At 41.9% G+C, this 22,581-nt stretch overlaps 2 protein-coding genes across 5 annotated transcripts; one reads left to right on the top strand and one right to left on the bottom strand.

Annotated features, from left to right (window-relative positions):
- Window positions 1–863: 863 nt before the first annotated feature.
- On the top strand, window positions 864–10,449 carry tmbim4 (transmembrane BAX inhibitor motif containing 4). Of its 2 annotated transcripts, none has more exons than XM_027288112.1 (7): window positions 864–1,094; window positions 2,404–2,512; window positions 3,021–3,126; window positions 3,405–3,438; window positions 3,513–3,630; window positions 3,727–3,772; window positions 6,916–9,132. In XM_027288112.1, the coding sequence occupies exons 1-7, from the start codon at window positions 1,004–1,006 to the stop codon at window positions 7,012–7,014; spliced, it is 603 nt and encodes a 200-aa protein (XP_027143913.1). In that variant the 5' UTR covers window positions 864–1,003; the 3' UTR covers window positions 7,015–9,132. The 2 variants fall into 2 exon arrangements, with proteins under 2 accessions (XP_027143913.1, XP_019121875.1); XM_019266330.2 differs by lacking the exon at window positions 6,916–9,132 and adding an exon at window positions 9,139–10,449 and having other exon boundaries at window positions 866–1,094.
- A 4,404-nt stretch (window positions 10,450–14,853) lies between these two features.
- Window positions 14,854–19,685, bottom strand: LOC113747646 (uncharacterized). Of its 3 annotated transcripts, none has more exons than XM_027288104.1 (2): window positions 16,790–19,685; window positions 14,854–16,633 (listed from the first exon to the last, which is right to left on the bottom strand). In XM_027288104.1, the coding sequence occupies exons 1-2, from the start codon at window positions 17,206–17,208 to the stop codon at window positions 15,133–15,135; spliced, it is 1,920 nt and encodes a 639-aa protein (XP_027143905.1). In that variant the 5' UTR covers window positions 17,209–19,685; the 3' UTR covers window positions 14,854–15,132. The 3 variants fall into 3 exon arrangements, with proteins under 3 accessions (XP_027143905.1, XP_027143904.1, XP_027143903.1); XM_027288103.1 differs by having other exon boundaries at window positions 14,854–16,640; window positions 16,797–19,685; XM_027288102.1 differs by having other exon boundaries at window positions 14,854–17,674; window positions 17,771–19,685.
- Between the last annotated feature and the right edge of the window lie 2,896 nt (window positions 19,686–22,581).

The raw sequence follows: 22,581 nt of genomic DNA, 5'->3' as shown, positions 1-22,581 counted from the left end.
ACCCGTTTTCCCGTGATAACGAGATAATGAATTCTAGATCTCGAGAGAACAAAACGATAGTCTAATCGAGTGCGCCCTTATTACAGAATGTATAGCAAATGCATGTAGTCCATGATACGGAGCGAGCAAACCTATTACGCCACTGTAAAATCCCTTTGATCCATAATTTCTGACAAAGGTTGATACACTTGATCTCAGGACCATCTTCACTGTTCACTCACTCAGTATAAAGCATATTTACTGTATCATTTTTGAGCAATTCAGCCTCAAAGTTCATTATTTTGAAATGAAAGGGGCATTATGTGCAATATTTACTCTACTGTAAAATCTCTTTGATTCATCATTTCTGACAAAGGTTGATACACTTTGGCTAATCCTCACTCTAGTCCTGAGATCAAGTGTACAAACCTTTGTCAGAAATTATAGATCAAAGGGATTTTACAGTGGCGTAATAGGTTTGCTCGCTCTGTATCATGGACTACATGCATTTGCCATATATTCTGTAATACGGGCGCACTTGAAATCAGGAAAAGCCGAACGTCTGCTCACTTGACATTGCTACACTAAATGATGTTTCCTGCAATTATTTAATACATTAGACTATCGTTTTGTTTTCTCGAGATCTCAAATTAATTATCTCGTTATCACGGGAAAACGGCTTTTAGGGCTTCCGTAGTGACAGGCGACGGTGTCACTATTTATTATCACGTTTCACTTATTATTATTATCTCAGCACTTATCTCATTTCATATACATGTTTTAGTTTTGGTAGTTTAATGTTATGCTTGCATACCATGCCACTCTAGCTATTGTTGATTGTACGTTGTATACGTATTCAATAAAGATTGACTTTTTTGTTTGTTTGTATTCGTTCAGTTCGTCAACGTCACGCCGTCAGCTGACGTAGTGGCGAGGCATCTTCTTCCTTCCTTCGTCATTCCATGTCGTTGAGGATTTGAAGCTACCTTTCTTTGTCCGGTTGAGAAAACGTTACAGTGACACGATGTCTAGTGAAAAATACCCCAGGTCTTCTATTGAAGACGACTTTAACTACGGCACAAATGTCGCCACAGCCAGTATTCAGATCCGGATGGGTGAGTACTGTGACGCTCAGTGCACACAGCAGACATGTCCACTTGTCAAACCCGTTGTTTGGACGGACAGGCTGTTACCGCAGAAAGAACACGTGATGGAAGTGTCCTTGTGATGCTTGTGTTTCTTCATTAACGTTACAATGTAAAAACAAACAAACAAAAAAAACATACCTGACCGTGTTTGGAGTGACGTGTGATGAAAACAGGAAGAGAGCAACTGTGCTCTTCCTGTGAGTGTTTCGAATAAATCTCCAACAAAATCATCTTATTGGAAATGTTCTAAGTATGTTTTTGGATCTTATGTTAATAACGTGTTGAAACCCACATGGGCCCTGTGTCATCTGCTGATAGGTTCACAAAATGTGATAGATTTCTGGTATAATTGTAATTAGGATATAGAAAATAGGATTAATGAAATAGGATTATTATTTGCTCTGTGCTTAAATCTATATTATTTATGATGTGGACACACAGCACATGCTTTCTGAAGAAGATGCAGTTAGATATGAGTGAAATGTTTGGGTGTTCATATACTTAACCTATATGTTTTCTGAAATGATGATCAAGATATATATAATCTTGTGTTCCAGATGAAGATATTTGTCATGTTTACATGTGTAAAGCACCATATAACTACAAAAAGATTATCTAAGAAGCAGGTGCCAGAGCCAAATGGTCACAAGTAGATGTGTTTGTCAGAGACGGTGTCATGTATTTTATGGATTCTTTATAGTGTGCTGATAGAGAACTGTGATAGTTATTTTTTCTCATAATAGTATGAGTTTGAATCCTGTAAAGATGAAATATAAGATATAAAATTATTTAGAAAATGTATTAGAGAGATTCATTCATAGGAAGAGCAACTTTGGTTGCCAGTTAACATCTATCATTAATACACCTGCTATGTCAGTATGTCTGCTGTGCAACCAGTGCAGTCATGTAAAACAGATAATATAGATGATAGTGTTAATAACATTTGTTACCCTGGTTTCCAATACACTGTTGGCTGGTTAAAACATAACATTAGCTAAACCTTAACAGTTTGCTTCTTAGCATTGATATATCATTTGAGCATAACTATTGAAAAGTGGTAAGTTGCCATACGTTGTCTGCCTAAAGTAGTCCTGCCACCTGTACCACTAAACAAGCTACTTATACTGGTCCAAACAATAACGTATGATCCAATAAATATTTAATAAATAATAAGCATAATAAATTCCTACAACAAGTTGTTGATTCAAAAAAGTGTAATGTTCCACATCCAGTGAGTGTTCAGCTATTGTAATGCTGTGTCTTCTTTGTTGATCAGACTTCCTGAGGAAAGTGTACACCCTCCTGAGCTTGCAGATCATTCTAACCACAGCTACGTCTGCCCTCTTCATGTTCTCTCAAACCATCAAGGACTTTGTTCACGGCAGGTCAGACATCAAGATGAGAAATCCCTAGTGTCCCTGATTAATGCTGAAAGCTTAAAGAACCTTTAATGTTTGTGTTTGAACTCATATCAGTCATGTCTGCACATTGTCTGTTGGTATGTGGTGGTCAGAACTGACAACAATGCACAATGTCTGCTGAATGGTTGCAAACCCGGTACAGGTCCATTTCATTTAAATCACAGGGCAGATATTTTTCGATCTGCTGAATGTATGTCTGTTTTGTATCTTGCCCAAGTGTCCTTGGGCAAGATACTGAACCCCAATTGCTCCTGAAGGCTGTGCCATCGGTGTGTGAATGTGTGTGAATGGTTAGCTCCTCAAACGGATGAGCAGTTGGCACCTTGCATGGCAGCCAATGCAATCAGTGTATGAATGTGTGTGTGAATGGGTGAATGAGATACGTACTGTAAAGCGCTTTGAGTGGTCGGGAGACTAGAAAGGCGCTATATAAGTACAGTCCATTTACCATTTATCTGATTTCTTCTGACAGTCCTGCTGTGGTTCTGGTTTCGGCCCTGGGCTCTCTGGTTCTTCTGCTGGCCCTGGCCATGTACAGACACCAACATCCAATCAACCTCTACCTGCTACTTATATTTGTAAGCATTTGTTGTTTCCAGTAGTAACTACTACTGAGTACTGACTCAGTGTTAGGGAATGGAATATTTACATTAGCTGGTTGATGAATGTAATATCTGTTAAGCTAGAGGAAGGCAATACATCATACAGCACTGTTATAGATGGGATACAATAAGGTGTATACTGTTTTCGATGTCCTGATCTAGATTGGCTACTCATTGACTGTAACATTGACAGGAGCTGCTTATTTAACAACAGCTTCTATTGACTAAGTGCCACTGATGTATGTTGTTTTCAGACACTGTTGGAAGCAGTTTCTGTGGCCACAGCTTGTAAGTAGTTTTGTCAGTTTCCATCCTCTGAGCCTGTTGGCAGATTTTTCTGACTGCAGTTCTTTTCTCCACAGTGACCTTCTATGAATACTCCATTGTCCTGCAAGCCTTGTTCCTGACCTGTGCAGTGTTTGCTGGACTGACAGCCTACACCTTCCAGTCTAAGAGAGACTTCAGCAAAATGGGAGCAGGGTGAGTTATGACTGCTGCTCACTGATGATAGTCTGTTGGTCCTCCAGAGGAAGCCACCATTAGACTTACAGCCTCTGATCTGTTCTATCCTTACAGACTTTTTGCCTGCCTGTGGATCCTCATCATTGCAAGTTTAATGAGAGTAAGTGGAAGTGTCTGACATTACGTGTCAATTTCATGATGAAGAAATGAAAAGGGAAAAAAAACTGTCAGAAAGACTAAAAGAAAGAGAAGAGATAGGAACAGCATTTAGACAGAAAACAGCACTCAAGCTGCTGTGTAGTTGTTGGCGTGTCTGCATTACAGATGAAATATGGCCCACAAAGTCTAACACCACACATCGATGTATAATAGAAGTCAGTCTGCAAGCATCTAAAAGAAGAAAGGAAGAACTAAATGAATACGGGTAGAGGGAAAACAGAAAGTAAACAAATAAACAGAAAGAGAAAGAAATGTAGCAATAAAGAAAGTGAAAAAACAAAACAGAGAACAGACAAGTGAGAAGTGGAATGTGATTGAACAACTCTGAATTAAAGTGGACTTCTCTCTGGAGTCATTCATCCATTGGATAATAATTCTATACATATCATGTTAGAGAGTTTCACATCAGGCAAGTACACCCACTCTGTCCTTTATTGTATGCTGTTTTCATTGAGGAACTCAGTGCATGTATACGCCAAAGCCATTAAGGGATTCACACCACAAATGACTGCATATCATCACTAGAAGAAACTCTGAATCTCATTAACGCCTCTCTAAAATGTCTAATTATACAAAAACTGGAACATGTGCTATACTCCCACTTTTGGAAGATTGACGGGATTCTGCAGAACAGGACTCTTCACTTCCACTGAGCAGCTGCAGCATTATAGCATCAGCAGCATCAGCAGCATTAGCAGCATGAGCAGCATTTCTTACTTCTACTTACTACTATCATTTATTGTCCATATTCATTCACATGTGATGCTCAATTATTCATTAGATACTTTGGTATTACACATTTCTATTGGAAAAATAAAAAAGATATGTATTATTTTTTATATATAAATTGACTGTCTCTACTCCAACTGTTAAATCAAATGGAGTACCTTATTAAATATATCCTTTAAACCAACCACAAGATCCCATGGATAGTCTTGCAACATCTGTACTGCAAAAAGGTCTCACTGTCACATTAACCTTCCCTGAACAGAACCATCAAACAACATCTGTGCTAAAAAGATATGTAAAAAAAAAAAATATTGCCACAAAATATCTCCACAACTCTGAAGATTTTTAATTCTGTTCTGGCACTGTGTAACGACACAACCCCAGACAGCACTTTTCACTATCATACACCATTACTTGGTGCTTTGGGTATTTTTTCATCTCAGTTTCTATGTTATAATAGTATTAATTTGGCTGCTGACTTGACCTCCATGTTAAAAACTGCTGGCGGAATAATACTGATTAAACCCACACAAACTGACTGTGTTCTCCACCTATAGGGTTAGATTCCTTGAAGTAAGCAATGTTCCATTCAACAGTGTACTTTTCTGTCATTGGCACAACAGTATTGCAATAGCAGGACCTACAGCAATTAGCATCACTGTGCCAAACAATTACTAAGTTAAATAAAACATATAATCCGAGCAATTGTCATATTTTGGCAATAGGCTTTCAAAATTAATTTGCTGCTTGCTAATGCACGGCATTTCCTGTTTAATACATGAATAATACATGAGTAGACATATATAATGGAACCCAATTTACTACTCCAACATGTAGTCCAACCCTTATAGTCCGTGAGCCAGAGGGGTTGGCCGTTACCGAAAAAATGGCAAAGGCTACTATACCTTTTCTGAAAGCCTGGAATCTCACCTTATTAGTGATGTATGATGGTCATCTGACAAGAGTAGCTGTTTTGAGTTATCACACATAATGTAAACTAAGGTTGAGAAAATAATGTGTATAAATTAAGTAGACACTGACATAGCTGAAAATCTATATTGGACATATTGGAATATTTTATTCTGTTATGTTTTTTTTTTTTTTTTTTTAAATGGGGAGACTCTGAGCTTTCATTTAAATCCTTTTGTGAACATTTTGGATAAGTACAGCCAAACCTGGAGCTCTTCAAACTTTCAATAACACACATTTTCCTGCCATTTCTGCCTATGTCATCTTTTGTCTTTTAATTCTGTGGCACCAGGGAGCATCAGAGAAACAAAATCCAAACACTGAAATACTGGCATGACCCTGAGGATTCAGAAAATGTATAATTTACCCATATTATCTGATTTGGAGGGTGTGATTTTCAGTCTTATATCAGACATGACGTTTTAGAAAATAATGCATATAAATTAAGCAGAACACTGACATAGCTGAAAATCTAAAAACGGAATAAGAAATAACAAATGAGACATGGATTCCTATGTTTTAAGGTGTGGTAAACCTAATTATGACATTGCCTTTACTGTAAAAAGTCAAGATCATGACCTTTAGGCATGGTCAATGAAATTTTATATGATATTTATGACATTTTCACACACATTGCATCATTCAAGGCCACAATACTAATCAAACTCCTCGTCGAAATTCTCATCAGAGGAATAGGATTGTTCCTCATCAGCAAAGTCATCCTTCTGGTTTTTACACTGTCTTGCATGGCATAGGTCAGTGCAGGCCAAGTTGTTGGCAACACACTTGACATGATGGAGTGACACAGTCCCTCTTGCATGAGCAGGACAGAAAATCAAGTACTGCTTGTGGACCAATGGAGACATTGAACCAGTCTATGGAGAGCTGCAAGTCACCATCTTGGTCCACTCTAGACCACCCATGTTCAATTGGGGAAGGAACTTCAGGGTTGTTCTCGAGGCATCTTCGCCAGATAGCACCTTGATAGTTAGATCTGAGACAGCGCTTACTGAGAGAATCTGAGCATGGAGGTAACTGCCAGGATTCTATGCCTTTCTTTGCACAAAACAGTGCATACCTCATTTCATTAATGTTGGTGATTCTGGACTTGGAGCTGTACATTTGACATGTGAACTCCTGTAAAGCTGCATACAACTCAAGTGTCATTGTCCAGTCCCCAACCTTCTGAAAGGTCTCACAGAACTTTTCATTCTTCTGAAGAAGTTTTAGGGCTGACACTTTACCACGACCTGCAAATGCACTTACAGTGTTCCAGCCTGTGTATGAGTGTAAACTAGGCAAAGCCTGACACAATTGTGAACCCAGACCACAAGCGAATTGTGAGATGCTTATGTAACTGGTGCGATTCTTTGTCCCCGTCTTCAGGAACAGGTCACATATGAGTGCCTCACTGGTAGCCAGGCTTATCACCAAGACATCAGTGTCATCAGACACAAGGATGACAGATTTGTGACCAGTCCTTGAAGCATGGCAAGCATGGAGTACCATGGACGACAGGTCTGCTACCTTGTGCACTCCCTGTTGGGTCAGCTTGTAACACGGATCGTTGGTTGTAGTGTACAGAACCTTTTCATAGAATCTTGTTCTAGACTGTTCTTTGCCCCACTCTTTGAGCAAGAAGGTAGCAAGATTTGTTTTGTTGTTGTTCCTTTGTAGGAATTTTTTCCATTGCTGAACTCTGTGCCCTGCAGTGATCTGTTTGACCTCTGTGCCTGAGTCTCCACCTCTGGCCACTCTCTCTATGTGTTTGATAGAAGCCTCATTATATACATCAAAAACAATGTCAACATGGGTGCTGTGACTTGCATCAGCAAATGTCTTGCCATCACCATTCAGCTTCTGAACAAGTGCAATGCCATCTATTATGCAGGTGGAATTTAATGGCAGTGATTCAGCAACACATGGGAACTTGAGCAGTTGCTTGGCCAGTGAGAATTTGCAAGTCTTCCTCACATTGCCATCTGGTGAAGCAAGAGCCCACGGAAATGGTCCAAGGGGGAGATAACACCTCCTTCAGGTTGAGCTGTCTACTCTGGGCAAATATTCGATTATCAGCTTTGAGGATAACTTCTTTATTCCCAGTTTTACACGTCTTTGCCTTTCCCTGCATTGAGGAGAAGGTTTTCAGTTTCATCTTGGAGAGTGGTGCATGGAACTGCTTTGCAGGAGGATTACTCTCAACACGCTCAGCAGAGAAGGTTCTGTAGGCATTCTCGCCAATGGTGTGTGCATTCAGAAGGTCTTCAGCAACATCTGCTGGTGCTGTACTTCCAGTAGACAGAGAAACAAGGGACTCACCACCTGCAAATGGATTTATCAAACTAGAATCCAACAGATCCACAGTGCTTGTAATGTGTTCTTCGTCCTTGGCAATTCTGCTTTGTCCAAGGTCCTTGTGAGAACAGTCACTTTGTTGGAGTCCCAGGGAGCTTTTCTATATAGACAGGTAAGTGCTTTTGCACTCATCAGTAAGATAATATCTTGAGACAGCTGCTGGGTTCAAGCTGAACCCTTTTGTGCCTCCAGCTGTCTGAGTGTCCCGATTGACAGTTTCCTCTAGGGTCTGGTCAATCGGAACCCTGCCAAATGTGTTTGTTGCACTCAGCTGGGCCGAAAAGCCACCTTCACAGAGAAACATGTACAGATCTGGTTTCTCATGTTTAATGTGGCTCATCTCTGAGTAGTAAGCAGTGAGTGACCTTGCATAATTCAGATTATCATAGGCAAAGGTCCAGGGGATGATTGATCGAATGCTAGCCATGTGCAATTCCCAGTTTCCTTCACGTGATGCCCTCACAAGGTTTAGTATAACCTCCACCATGTCAATATATGACATACAGAAGCTGGCCAGCGGACCTTGCTGAAATCTGAGATGCTGCAGGAATTTACAGAAATACTGATGGACTTTTCTGAAGACTGTACGGTCAAGTGATTCTTCTAAAGTGATTGATGATATATCCTCAGAAAAGACACTCAAGTCTAGGGGCAGGATATCTAGGAGATCGTGGGCATCAGGATGGTTCTCTGTAAGCCACTGGGGAAACTGACAGACCAGCATCAGGAGGGCTTCATACATGATTTTGTGGAATCTCAGAGATCTATTGTACTTATGGCCATCCAAAACACCACTGACAGATCCCTCGGCCACAGCTCCAGATTCAATGCACATGTCCCTTAGGCCTGCAGCCTGGAAGCACTTCCCAATCACACCCAAGAACATACAGATGGTGTGAAAGACTTAGAGAGTAACGACCTGCAACAGAGAAGATTTCTAGTCCCAGCGAACTAACATTAAAGCTAAGATGGTGGAGTTAATTTTTTATGGACAGATTTAGCTACTTAGTGTTACTACGAGCTACTTAGACTACTAGTCTAAGTTAGCTGTTATGTTTTTAAGCTAATAGCTGATGGTGATCCAAACATTTCCAATAAATCCACAGCCTTATAATGTCCACAAAGTCAAAATATATTCCAAAAAGTTCCATTTTAAAAATCAAACATGTTTTTATCAATTAAAATATTCTTCTTCAGTCCATATAAGTCTTTTTATTAGCCACACTAGCCACACATATTCTGGTCTTTGTTCAGTTTTTCTTTGACAGTGACAGCACAGAGTTGGTCCTGGCTGGAGCTGGGGCTCTGATCTTCTGTGGGTTCATCATCTACGACACCAACATGCTGATGAAGCAGCTCTCCCCTGAGGAGCACATCCTGGCCTCCATCAATCTCTACCTGGACATTGTCAACCTCTTCCTGCACATCCTACGTCTCCTTGATTCTATGAAGAAGCAATGAGAGCTGGAGGATGACTTCCAACTGCTCTAGTCAGCTCTAATAGCTTCTTGTCAGTTGTAATAGCATCACTAGAACCACACAGATATGACTGTGCTGCGTTTACCCTGCGTTCATGTAATGTGCCTGAAGTTCTCCAAGTTCATCTCTAAACAGGTTGCTGTACTACGTGCTTGTCTTTATTTCATCCAACTACTGTTTGGAGCTGATTATATAGGTGAATTTAATGTCTATCAAGTAAATTTTGTTTGTATTGGTACCAAAATGTATGTCTGGAGAGTTCTCACATAATGAGAAAAACTCTCCAGAAAAACCTGTTTTGACATAGAGCCCACTTGCACCCCTAATTGTCCTAAATGAAGCTTAGCCTGTGTTTTCAGTCCGACCACACACTTTGCAGGATGTGGATGGGGTTTGTTGACTAAAGGATGAATATATCTCACCAGCCTTATCCTTAAAAGTATTATCATATTATATATAATATACTGTATAGTTTTGATTGTGTTATAGTGATATTGCCCAGTTTCATCAGCTTGGTGCACTGGGCTTTGGCAATGAATCTTGTGATGCACACATGCCCTGGCCTTGGCAGGTTTTGTACCTGTTCAAAGAAACATTAAGAGTGAGCTGGTAGTAGTATGGAAGTATCTCTCTGTTGGGCTTCTATCATTACATTAATTTATTCTCAGATTGAATTTATTGTTGAAAGTTTTCAAGTATCACTGCACAATAGAAAGAATATGGCATGTTATGTGTTCATTTCGATAAATTTAAAATGCATGCCTGGGTTTATTAATATCTGTGACTGTACATTTTTATGCTGTAAATGTATGTGCACAGTTTTGGGGATCTACAGCTTGAGCTGTGAAGTGTATGTGAAGTGCGGAAGTTATTGAAGAGTTGAAGATAAAGGCTTTTAGAGAAATACTATGATTCTATCCTCTGTGATCTCAAGAATCAGGGAATGGGAAAGACATTGTCTTCAACTGAATGTATGATTATCATAAATGAACAATTGTGCATTTCTGAAATTATATGAAACTGGTTTTGTACTATACAAGCAGATGTGTCTTTCTGTATAATAATAATAAAGCTGTTTTGAATTGAGATATTTTTGATTCACTTCTGGTCTCCATAAAAAGAAGTTCCTGTATCAGAAAAATACAGGCAATATACCAACAGGTTTAGAAATATGACATGCTCAATGGGTTAAATATTTTTTAACTACTTGAACATTTAGTTTTTCATTTTCATTTAGATAATTAAAGAATTCATAGAGATTCTGTTGAACTTACATCTGAGACTGAGTACAATTCATACAATTGGTTTGCCATTTCATATGAAAAAAACTAGTCAGTGAAATACATTTATATATAGCTCTCGGCTATACAGTACACCCAGTTTCACTGTATGAAAACCAGGATTATTGACATAGCCACACTGTATGCTGTGGCTCACAGGCAGAGCGGGTCGTCCACTAATCAGATGATCGGCGATTCGATCCCCCGGCTCCCCGGTCTGCATGCCGAAGTGTCCTTGGGCAAGATACTGAACCCCAAGTTGCTCCCGAAGGCTGTGCCATCGGTGTATGAATGTGTATGAATGCTTAGATCCTTAAACTGATGAGCAGTTGGCACCTTGCACGTTAGCCAATGCCATCAGTGTATGAATGTGTGTGAATGGGGTGAATGAGATATGTAGTGTAGAGTGCTTTGAGTGGTCGGAAGACTAGAAAGGCACTATATAAGTACAGTCCATTTACCATTTACCATTTACTGTGGAAATTGACTACTATTACTTCTATTACAACAACTACAGCCTTTAATCCTACAACTACCATGACTGCCTTTATGAGAACTACAGCACTGCAGCACCACAATACTTGTGGAGCAGTACTGTTATAAAGTCCTCACTTATAAACAAAAAAATTGGAGCTGTTTCAAACTCCACATACAGTAACACATTGGTGATTACATGACTGATTACACATGTAGCAATGTCTGATTTTAACGTGTTTAACTGGAGTCGTTGCACAGCAGGCGTTTTGACATGTCATAGCAGGAACTCACAGGTGTAATAAATGACTGCTGCATCTCACTTAGGGGAGGTCCTGCTAATGTGTGTGCTGGTTGACTGTCACTGTTTACTGGGAATCAATACTGTTCACCTGTGTTTCTCCTGCTGTGACAAGTCAAAATGTCTGCAGTGCAACCAGTCCATTAGGACCTCTCTCCTTTTATGTATTTGATTGGTAGTTGAGTGGTTAGTACAACGCTCTTGACATACACATACAGACACATATAGACATGTTAAAAAAACTCCACATCTTTTTATATATTATGTTTTTCTACTTTTACATACACATATTACTGTTACTGTTATATTACCAACCTCTGACATCACACCTACAACTCCTGGAGACAGTGGTTACACAGACATCATGTGTGTTTCATTTAGGTGTAAAATGATTGCCTGCACTACAGGTATGCTACACTTTATGAAGTATGAACATCTTTTGGAAAACGGAGGCACACGTCACGCTCCGGCCGCCAATCAGACACTCAGATCGGTCAAACCTCCACAGACAGTCTGAAATGTCTCTGAAGCAGAGACTATCCAGGTAGATTCACGGACTAAACTCTGATCATCTACCTGTGTGTGTGTTCTCACTTTGTTTATTTCATGTACCAGCTTCTAAATCTGAGTCTGACTCGCAATTTACACCACAAAATATAATGACAAGAAGTTAAATCAAAGAGAGAGAGAGAGAGAGAGAGAGAGCTTTGTTAGAGAGACATAGAGTAACAACACAGAGAGCGGGGCCTTGATAAAGATGTTATTAATCAAAAAAATAAAAAGTTATTTCCAGCGGTAACATTCAGCAGGTATAGACACGCCCACATTAGCCCTCCGTAAATTGCACTCCCACCATTCATACTACAAATCCCACAATGCACTGCAACAGCTGACACACAAGTCAAGACCTGTGCACAGGGGCGCCGCCAGGAATTTTGGGCCCCATGACAAAAAAATCTAATTGGGCCCCCTTTGCGCAGCTGTTGTCACCACATCTCTGTCTCTCACATATACTGTGGGGCCTGTTTTTTGGGGCCCCTGTCAGTCGTGGGCCCTTGGAATTGCTGTTGTCACCACATCTCTGTCTCTCACATATACTGTGAGATACAAATCATTTTTTTTTGTATAGCCCAAAGTCACAAAATACATTTGCCTCGGAGGGCTTTACAATCTGTACAGGGAGTGACACCCTCTATCCTTAGACCCTGAGGAAAATCTTTTTTATTAATGAAGAGTAGTAGGCTGCTCTGGCATTACGGAAAGCCTTCCTGTATGTTTTGAGATTATCTTGCCAGACTAGACAAGATTCTTCCAGTTTAGTGGCACGCCATTTGCGTACAGATTTACGTGTCTCTTGTTTTAATTTACGAGTCTGCTGGCTATACCATGGTGCTAACCTCCTTTGTTTAATTGTCTTCTTTTTCAGAGGTGCAATAGAGTCTAGAGTTGTCCGTAATGAGCCTGTAGTACTATCAACAAGATGATCTATTTGTGAGGGGCCTAAGGAAGCAGACAAGTCCTCTGTTACATTGAGACATGGCATTGAATTCAATGCTGGAGGAATCACTTCCTTAAATTTTGCTACAGCACTATCAGCACTAGATCACACTCGGACTGAGCTCTACCCTCTGCAACTGGGTCCTGGACTTTCTAACGGAAAGGCTGCAGTCTGTGAAAATCCATGACGCCTCCTCCTCCGCCATCACCCTCAGCACAGGCTCCCCCCAGGGTTATGTGCTGAGCCCCCTTCTGTTCACTCTGCTCACACACGACTGCTTAGCGAGACATCCGAGCTGTCTAATCGTGAAGTTCGCGGATGACACAGCTGTGGTTGGGCGAATCGCTAACAACGACGAGTCTGACTACAGGCGGGAAGTGGAACACCTGGAGGGTTGGTGCAGAGAAAACAACCTCTGCATCAACGTGAAGAAGACCAAGGAGATGATCGTGGACTTCAGAAGGGGCGGACATCTCCCCCCTCTCCTGCACATCGGAGGGACAGCGGTGGAAGTGGTCTCCAGCTTCAGGTACCTGGGCGTGCACATCTCAAACGACCTCACCTGGAGCACCAACACTTCCTATCTGGTTAGGAAGGCACACCAGCGCCTCTACTTCCTCAGGAGGCTGCGGCACGCTGGACTGGGGAGCTCAGTCCTGACCTCCTTCTACAGATGTGTGGTGGAAAGCGTCATGTACTCCTGCATCACCGTGTGGCACGGCAACTGCTCTGCAGCAGAGAAGAAGGCTCTGCAGAGGGTGGTTAAAGCTGCACAGAGGACTGTGGGATGCAGTCTATCCACCACCATGGACATTTACACCCCCAGATGCAGGAAAAGGCCCCCCTGCATCATGAAGGACCCCGCTCACCCCGCACACGCTCTGTTTGCCCCTCTCCCCTCGGGCAGGAGGCTACGGAGCATTAAGAGCAGGACTACCAGACTGAGGAACAGCTTCTTCCCAGAAGCTGTGAGACTGTTGAACTCTGGAGGACCTCTGTAGCCCCTGCCCCCCATCCCTAACCCCACACCCCACCTCTACCCCCACCCCCACCCCTCATCCCCCACCACAGATGCACAGACAATAATACCTTGCACTGCAATACTTGCACAATGCAGTTGTTTGCACAACCTGGTCACTTGCACAATGTCACTACCTCATCATGGTGTTATACTGCTGTTGTTCTTCTATTTATTGTATATACTTTTTTTAAATTTAAATTTGCCTTTACTTTTTATATTTTATATTATATTCACTATACATCTTCCATTCCTTTCATGGTCATTTCTCTTAAACAAACACTGTTATTGAAGGTTTTGCTCCATAGATAGTACTCTTCCTGAGAACAGTTTGCAGCTGCACGTGAGAGTACTCTGTCTAGTAGGACATCATAAACTTTTGACACAACCTGTCTAGTAAGATGTTCTGTTTCTGCTCTCAGTTCTAAACAAACTCAAGTGCAGCCCCCCCTCGTCTCTCTCTCTTTGTGTGTAGGCCTTGAACCTGCAACTTCTACAAAACACTTATACTAGTTACACAACATTTAAAAACAATATACTCTGTGTGACCTTATACTTACACAGATACATTTAACACACATCTTTATTCAAACATTATTATACATTTCCACAATTCCCCCTTTTGATCTTTACTAAAAGATCACCTTTTTGTCTTGGAAAACTTCGTTCCCCCTTTTGATCTCTCCAAAAGAGATCAATTTACAGGTTGTTTTCCTGGATCTAACATTTACTGTGAGTGTCCCCCTTTTTGCATGGAGATCCACATTTTGGGTGGGGAGCTCACAGTAAATCCAGAGGATGATAGACACAATTACAATAGAGATAACAGTTAAAACCACTGCTAATGGGGAGGAAATGTGGTAATGCATTTACGTATTCAAGCCAAACACTACTATTTTACGTTAATAAAATGAGTTGAGTAAAATAATATGCAAACCAAACCTTCTGGTTGATAAGACCTTTCTCTATCTCTGTGTCCTAGGCGGTGTCACCCCTAGGAGAGTTTGCAACCTTATTTATGGCTATATAAACACAACTTTTTAGCAATATGCAACGACACATAGGTGAGTAAATGATAGGAGAAAAGTAAAAGTTATAGTTAAATGAATAATAAAACTGAACACGATGCCTCTCGAAGATCTTCTTTCTTCAGACCCAGGGGTAGACTGCCCTGGAGCCTAGGATCACCACCAGGGGATTATTCTGCCCCTTTTGTTGAGGTGGGATCTGTCTCTGAGTCAGCCGACTCAGTGCTCTTTTCCTGGAGATTCGTCTGGATCTCGCTCAAGGAACGCTGTGGCTCCTCAGCTGCTGCGCACTGGCTCCAATGGAACCAGGTGTCTCCTTTTCCCCTCAGGCGGACGGCGTGGGAGGTTCTCTCTGTCACTTGGAATGGTCCTGTCCACCTTGGCTCCGACCACTTCCTCTTGGTGACCCGAAGAAGGACCCACTCTGCCTCTGGGGGTGGAGTGTGTTTTCCTGCCTCCTGCTGGCTTGTGACCTGTTTGGAGAATGCTGACACTAAACCCTGTAGTTCGTGAAAATATGCTTTAGAGGTTAGGTTTTGTTCATCATGCTGAACCAAGGGAAGTCTGGAATGTGGTCCGGGAAACGCTCTCCCTGTTTGTAACTCATGCGGTGTAAACGTCGTGGTCTGGTTTACTGAGCTTCTGATAGCCATCAAAGCTAGTGGTAAAGCATCTAACCAGTTCAATTTGGTCTGTGCACAGATTTTGCCCAATTTGACTTTGACATTTTGATTCATTCTTTCCACTTTACCTTGTGATTGGGGATGATATACTGTACCAAAAGCGTGTTTGAGTCCCAACATGGCCTCCACCTTCTGGAGATCCTGGTTTTTGAAATGGGTACCGTTATCTGACCTGATTTTTTCAGGAAAACCGTGTCTGGGGATGTACTGATTTACAAGGAACTTGATCACTGACTTACTGTCTTCCTTCCTGGTTGGCCAGGCTTCTGGCCATCCTGTGTACACATCCACACACATTAGTACATACCTGTAACCCCTGACTGAGTCTATCATATCTGTATAGTCTATGATAATCTCCTTTCCTGGTTTGGCCTCTAGGGGGTACCTTCCTAGTTCTGGTTTGATAGTTGGTCTGGTATTAAACTTTGTGCATTGTTCACAGGTTTTGATCAAGTACTGAGCCATGTCTTTAAGAAACGGATGCCACCAATTACCAAGATTTCTCATCATCTGTGCTACTCCTACATGTCCCACCCCATGAGCTTCTTCCATGGCTGTCTGTCTTAGTCCTGGAGGTAAAATGGGTCGGCCGTCTGGTCCTCTCCATAGTCCGTCTGTCTCTGTGCATCCTCTGGCTTTCCACAGTGACTTTTCTTGGGGAGACGCCTTATTTTGTAGTTTGATTACTCTGGTCATGTCGATTTCTGGTTGTAGCTCAGTCTCTGAACACATAAGTACCGTCTTTTCTGTCTTGTCCAGGTACCCTGCTGTCTGTTTTGCTGCTTGGTCAGCTGCGTTATTTCCCTGTGTCACTCTGTCTGTCCCTATATTGTGTCCTTTACATTTTATGACTGCTACTTTTTTGGGAAGCAATAGTGCTTCGGCCAATTCTTTCATCTCAGTCTCATGTCTGATTGGTTTGTTACCTGCTGTCAAAAATCCTGCTCTCAACCCTTGCCCTAACTCTACATGCACTGCTCCTGCTGCGTATGCTGAGTCTGTGTAAATGTTGACTTCCTGTCCCTCCCCTAGTCTGAGTGCTTCAATGACTGCCACTACTTCTGCTCTTTGTGCTGATTGCTGTCCTTCCAGTTTTTCTGCTTTTATCGTCACTAGCTGTCCTCCTCTGTTTTCCACTACTGCATATGCTGCTCTAAGGCCGTCTGTCTCATGCCTGTAGCAACAACCATCAGTGAACAGGTCTCTGGCTCCTTCTATTGGCGTAGCTTGTAAGTCTGCCCTGACTTTTTCCTCTTTGATGACTCTGTCTGCGCACTGATGTAGTTCTCCTGTCCCTATTTGGTCTGCCATGTTGATCCCTTCATGTGTGAATGAGATGTTTGGGGCCTCTAGGATCTTGCTCAGCCTTCTCTGTCTCAGTGTTGTTAGTGTGAATGTCTCTGAGTTGACGTAAGCCACCACACTATGTGTTGTCAGAACGTTTAACTGGTGACCCATGACTATGTGTGCAGTTTTTTGTATTAGCTTTGCTATCCCTGCTGCGTGTTGTGTGCAGTCTGGGTGTCTTTTTTCCATACTGTCTAGCATTACACTAATATACATCAGTATTATCCTATCTCCCCCTTTTCTCTGGAACAGAACACCATTTACACAGTTGTCTGTTACAGAGACATCTAGGTGGAAAGGTAGGTGGTAGTTTGGCGTGGCTAGCTCTGCTGCGTAAGCTAATGCTTGTTCGAGAGTGATAAATGCTGTCCCAGGGCTCGCTTTACCATGCCTCCTAACTCTTTAGCCTGATGTTTTGGGTGCAGAGCCAGTGAGACGTGTGGTGCAGCCTGTCAGACATCATGTACCACTCTATTTGTTCTGGACTCAGATTAACCCCCGCTGCTACCCCCTCAGGCGCCACATATATGTTCTGGATGTTAAATACCCAATCTTTCCCTTCTAATTGATCCTGAAATTTGTCTTGATACCAATCCGTCTGCAGCCTATCATAAAACAGAGTTACGTGGGGAGGATCAGGTGGAGAGACACATGGCTCGAGAGCGACGATCCAGGGCTTCCACTGTAGGTAGGCAGAAAGCACACCGGGTGTTTGAACAGTTTCTGGTTGGAGCATTCCCCAATAAATGTACGAGTGTCTCACAGTCTGTCCTCCTACCTGAGTGAGGAGAGGCACAGTGATTGGCAGAGTCTGTTTTTATCATGCCAACCTTCATTGACAGCATTGGATCTGCCAAGTTAATGCTGTCTTGGCCTCTCTGTGGGGTGTGTCATTGTTGATACTGGTCTCCACACCCCTCCCAGCGGTCCCATTCTGTGACTGGCATCTGGGTGGCGCCTCCTCCTCCAGTTGGGCATAGGGCGGTGCCAGGGGTGTAGGGTAGAGGCGGACCATTCTGTCCCCTCCCCCTTCCGGCCATATATGGGTTAGCTGGATCCTCTCTGCTGTTTCTATGGGGGCATTCACGTCGCCAATGGCCTTGAGCTCCACAGTGGTGACAATGATCTCCAGGTGACCCCGCCCACCTCATTTCGTTTCCACCCCTTCCTCGCCCCCCTCTCCATGCGCCCCTCCCCCTCGGATACCGCCCGTCTCTGTATGGTGGCTGCAAAGGTGGGGGCTGTGGCGCCCAATGGGGCACGGGATAGAAGTCTGGAGTCCCTACTTGCTGTGCGGCTACTAGGTTTCTCAGTTTTCTTCAATTCCTGTTTAGTCTTAGCTATTTGCATTTTCAGAAGCTGTGCCTGTAGGTCGCTAAGGTTATCCTGTTCTGCCTCACGCTGCGCGTCTCTATTCTTTCCCTTCTTCAACCACCCCCCTTTTTTCTCCTCCTCTGCTGCTGTCTCCTGTTCCTTTCTTGCTACTTTGGCTTCTGCCCAGAACAACTTACCTAACGGTCCCTTACTCTTTTCTGTCTCTCCCTTTTCCAGTAAAACCTTACTCACATCCTTTCTCATCTGCTTCATAATCTCATCTGTGTCTTTAGTACCATGCATGCTCCGCACTACACGCTGCATCTCTAACAGCTGTTCAGTCACAGTCTTATATGAGCTGCTGGGTCCCCACCCCCCGTCGTCTGTTTCTCTGTCAAACTCTCCGTCCATATTGTCAGAGTCTCTGTCTTCAAACTGCCAAACTTTATCAATTTACCACTATCGGATAAGGGTGCTATAGAGTTTCTAAATAAAAGTACTATTGATCTTTTGTTCGTACTGCCAAAATTATTAAAATACGACGTCTGGATATACAAACTGCTGTTTTCTGTTCGTACTACACACAGTGCAAATAAATCCTCAATCTAGATTTCGGTGGTCTACCTCAACAGGTCACTGCCTTACGTTTACACCAGAAACTGGTTTCCGGCAGTGCTGCTGCTTCAACCACTTTCCTCTAGCACTTATACACATTCACATTCATGCATTACCCAAATTTGTCTTCTTCCTGTGTGTGCGTGTATTGACTGGTTTTGTAGGAGTGATTATGGACGTTCAAACTAAGCTATTGTGTTTCCAGACGTGCTTCTGAGTTTTTACTGGGACCTTTTAACTCCGATCTTGTTGTTCTAGTGTACTTTATTTATGAACAACTCACGGCGGGGGTTTTTGGCCGACTAGCCTTGAATCATGATACCAGACCTTATATATCAGTCATGTGGAGGACTGTTCACTTACATCCACAACCGCCTAGATAGTGCAGTTATGTTTCAGCGTTCAGAACCTCCACCATTCACACTCGTGATTGTACTACTTTCTAGCACTATATGTAAGTGTGTACAAATACATGGAAAATCAACACATATACAATAACAACAAAATCAACACATAGACAATAACAACATTCCGGTCTTGCTGCAAGTAGCTCACGGGTTAAATTCAGTACTTCGGGGCGTCCTCATTCCCCGGGCCTCAAACCCAGTCAAAAACAATACCTCGTCAGAATATTGTGTGAGTCACCACACTCGAGACGCTGGTCTTGTCAATAGACGCTCACAGTTTTTTGCTAATTACTGGTCTTGCTATCCAGAGGACTCACAGCCTGTGTACTCAAAGCCCTGGTCTTGTTGACAGATGCTCACAGGTTCCTAATACTGGTCTTGCTATCTTCAACTCACAGACTTTGGCTTGCTTTAACACAGAATTTTTCTCATTTCACTCGTTCAATACATTACTGTTTTATGTCTTTGTGTTCTTAATTCTCCATCTCTCACTTTTACAGACAAGTTACTACTGAGACCTAGGACACGTTTCAATTTAGTAGTAGTCAATGCAGATCAAGTTTCTGCTTACCTTTTGTTGCCGGCCCGTGTCCTCTGTCCGTTCGTACCTGGTCCTTAAGTCCAATGAAGCCTAATTGCTTTCACCGTTCAGGTCTGATTCAACTTCACAGTTGATCCCGGACGAGCCCCCAAATTGTTGTGGTGTTGCAAAACCACCCCGAATTGCTGCAGACCTGAAATACAAACAGAGAGATGTCTGAAATGAAGGAGACAAAGACAGATTCCAGTTTCGCCTTTGCAAAGGGAGAACACAGCTCTGAATCTTAACAGACCCCGCGGTCTGTTCACCTTCTCGCCCTGCTGAGTTCTGGGGTCCCACAGCTTCTGGCTAGTTTTATTAACACACACACAAAACAGATACAAGGCATATGTCATAGGGCGTTCACTATACATCTTCCATTCCTTTCATGGTCATTTCTCTTAAACAAACACTGTTATTGAAGGTTTTGCTCCATAGATAGTACTCTTCCTGAGAACAGTTTGCAGCTGCACGTGAGAGTACTAGTAGGACATCATAAACTTTGACACAACCTGTCTAGTAAGATGTTCTATTTCTGCTCTCAGTTCTAAACAAACTCAAGTGGAGTCTCCTCGTCTCTCTCTCTCTGTGTGTAGGCCTTGAACCTGCAACTTCTGCAAAACACTTATACTAGTTACACAACACTCAAAAGCAATATACTCTGTGTGACCTTATACTTACACATATATTATTATATTAATACTATTAGATTATCAATTTCGATGCCATATGAGAGAACAAGATCAAGAGTGTGGTTCAGACAATGAGTCGGTTTATTTACACTCTGACAGAAGCCGGTTGAATCTAATAAAGAGATAATCGCAGTACTAAGACTATCATTGTGGTTGTCCACATGAATGTTAAAATCATCTACAATAATTACTTTATCTGTTTTAAGGATCAAGCCTAATGCAAATTCTGCAAATTCAGATAAAAATGCAGAATAACCACCTCTAACCCCGCTGCTTCGGTTGTTTACACACTAATCAGTGGTCCAGTTGACAACTTAGCAACTTTGTCGCTATATTTAGTGACTTTTCAGACCCTCTATCCATTTGTTTTTTCCCCAAAAAGCGACTAGCGACAAATAGTGACTTTTTCTGGAGTTATTGTAGACTCTGACGTGACGTCAATCAATGAGCAGTGGGAGACCTGGACAGAGGGAGAGGAGAAATAAAAGCCAACTGGCGGCTCAAGGGAAGAAATGTATAGTCATTTTAACGCAAAGTAAACTATATCGATATTAACAATATGGTTTCGTGCTATATGACCTTTGAAAATATATCGATATAGATTAAAATATCAATATATTGCCCAGCTCTACCACACCAACACCATACCTGACATAAAATAAAAATGTAGTTTCATTTAGTCACTACACCTAATACTTAGAACATTTCTGGTCACAGGTAGAGGCACATGTGGCACTGTGCCATTTCATGTAGCATGTTAGTGCAGGACACTATGTCATCTATAGACTACATAATCAGGTTGGTGTTTGTCTGGTGCACAGTCCACATGTTTATCAGACATGAACATGTTGACAGCAAAGCAGACAAAACTGTTCCCTTCAAGCACCAAACTTTAACTTTACAAAAAATGATGGTGTTTTGTTGAAATACTTTATTGATCCCTCAAGAGGAAATTCTTTTTTCACTCAGGTTTTTATATATACAATATATACAATATATATATAGGCCCAAAATACACAAAGGGCTTATAGGCATGCAAATGTAGAGAGATGATGACGTGAGGGAGGGCTGCCATGTAGTGGTGCCCTGGGAGCAGTTAGGGATTCAGTATTTTGCCCAAGGGGACCTCAACAGTGCCCAGGAGGTAAACTGGCGCCTCTCCAGCTATCAGTCCACCCTCCATACTTACATACAGTAGGTCATATACAGGTCATCTTTATCCAGAATAAGTCTGAGTCTAAGTGTGACTCTATACAGTATGTGGTGAAGTAAGAACATATCTATTAGACATGTTCTTACTTTAAAATGATGTAATTCAGTGTCTTCACAAAAAAACACATTTGTTGACGGCATCTCTAAATCTTGAGATGTAGAGTGTTTTGTGAAATAAACGTACTATTTTGTTGTGGACTTGCACTTATATGCACGCCATGCTTTTTCCCACTCAATCATGTACAAAAGTGGCTTTCACACACACTTTCCACATGGAAATAGTAAAAGTAATTTTCTTTATATTCAAGAAATATTAAATAAATACTTATATGTGTATTGGTATATTCATGGCTTTTAATATCAATACTATTTACAAGAAAGGCAAATTCAGGTCTGATTTTTAAACTCCATCATCTTAGATCTTAGATCCATCATCATCATTGTATCGTTTGAGAGTAAATTCATGATCTTTGGCTTCAAGAGGAAAAGTCTGTGTATCAGTAAAGGTGGAAAGGAACATGGTCCTCACATTTCTGGGTGTGCTGGTGGATGAAAGCGTGGGGAACTCATATCAATAAAATCATTTGTAAATGTGAGAAAGCTGAGAGAAACACCTTGCTTATGATTTATCACACCATATTAAGATCTACTTTAGATTATGGGTGTCTTGTACTTGGGTCAGCTGCTGATTCTACTCTTAGTAAGCTCAACTGGGTCCAGACAAAGACCATAAGGACCTGCTGTAGCACTTTTAGAATGATGCCTATTC

This window comes from Larimichthys crocea, chromosome XIV (assembly GCF_000972845.2).
Source record: "Larimichthys crocea isolate SSNF chromosome XIV, L_crocea_2.0, whole genome shotgun sequence".
In the NCBI taxonomy this organism is placed as follows: domain Eukaryota; kingdom Metazoa; phylum Chordata; class Actinopteri; family Sciaenidae; genus Larimichthys; species Larimichthys crocea.
The sequence above is the reverse complement of the archived record's forward strand: the minus strand, read 5'-3'. Positions and strand labels throughout refer to the sequence as shown.

Bases quoted from the DNA above. Each gene is read 5' to 3' on its own strand.
- tmbim4 (XM_019266330.2), top strand. From the start codon at position 1,004: ATGTCTAGTGAAAAATACCCCAGGTCTTCTATTGAAGACGACTTTAAC. The intron at 1,095-2,403 runs GTGAGTACTGTG...TTTGTTGATCAG, and splicing joins CAGTATTCAGATCCGGATGG to ACTTCCTGAGGAAAGTGTAC. The intron at 3,127-3,404 runs GTAAGCATTTGT...TGTTGTTTTCAG, and splicing joins TCTACCTGCTACTTATATTT to ACACTGTTGGAAGCAGTTTC.
- LOC113747646 (XM_027288102.1), bottom strand. From the start codon at position 17,208: ATGTATATTAGTGTAATGCTAGACAGTATGGAAAAAAGACACCCAGAC.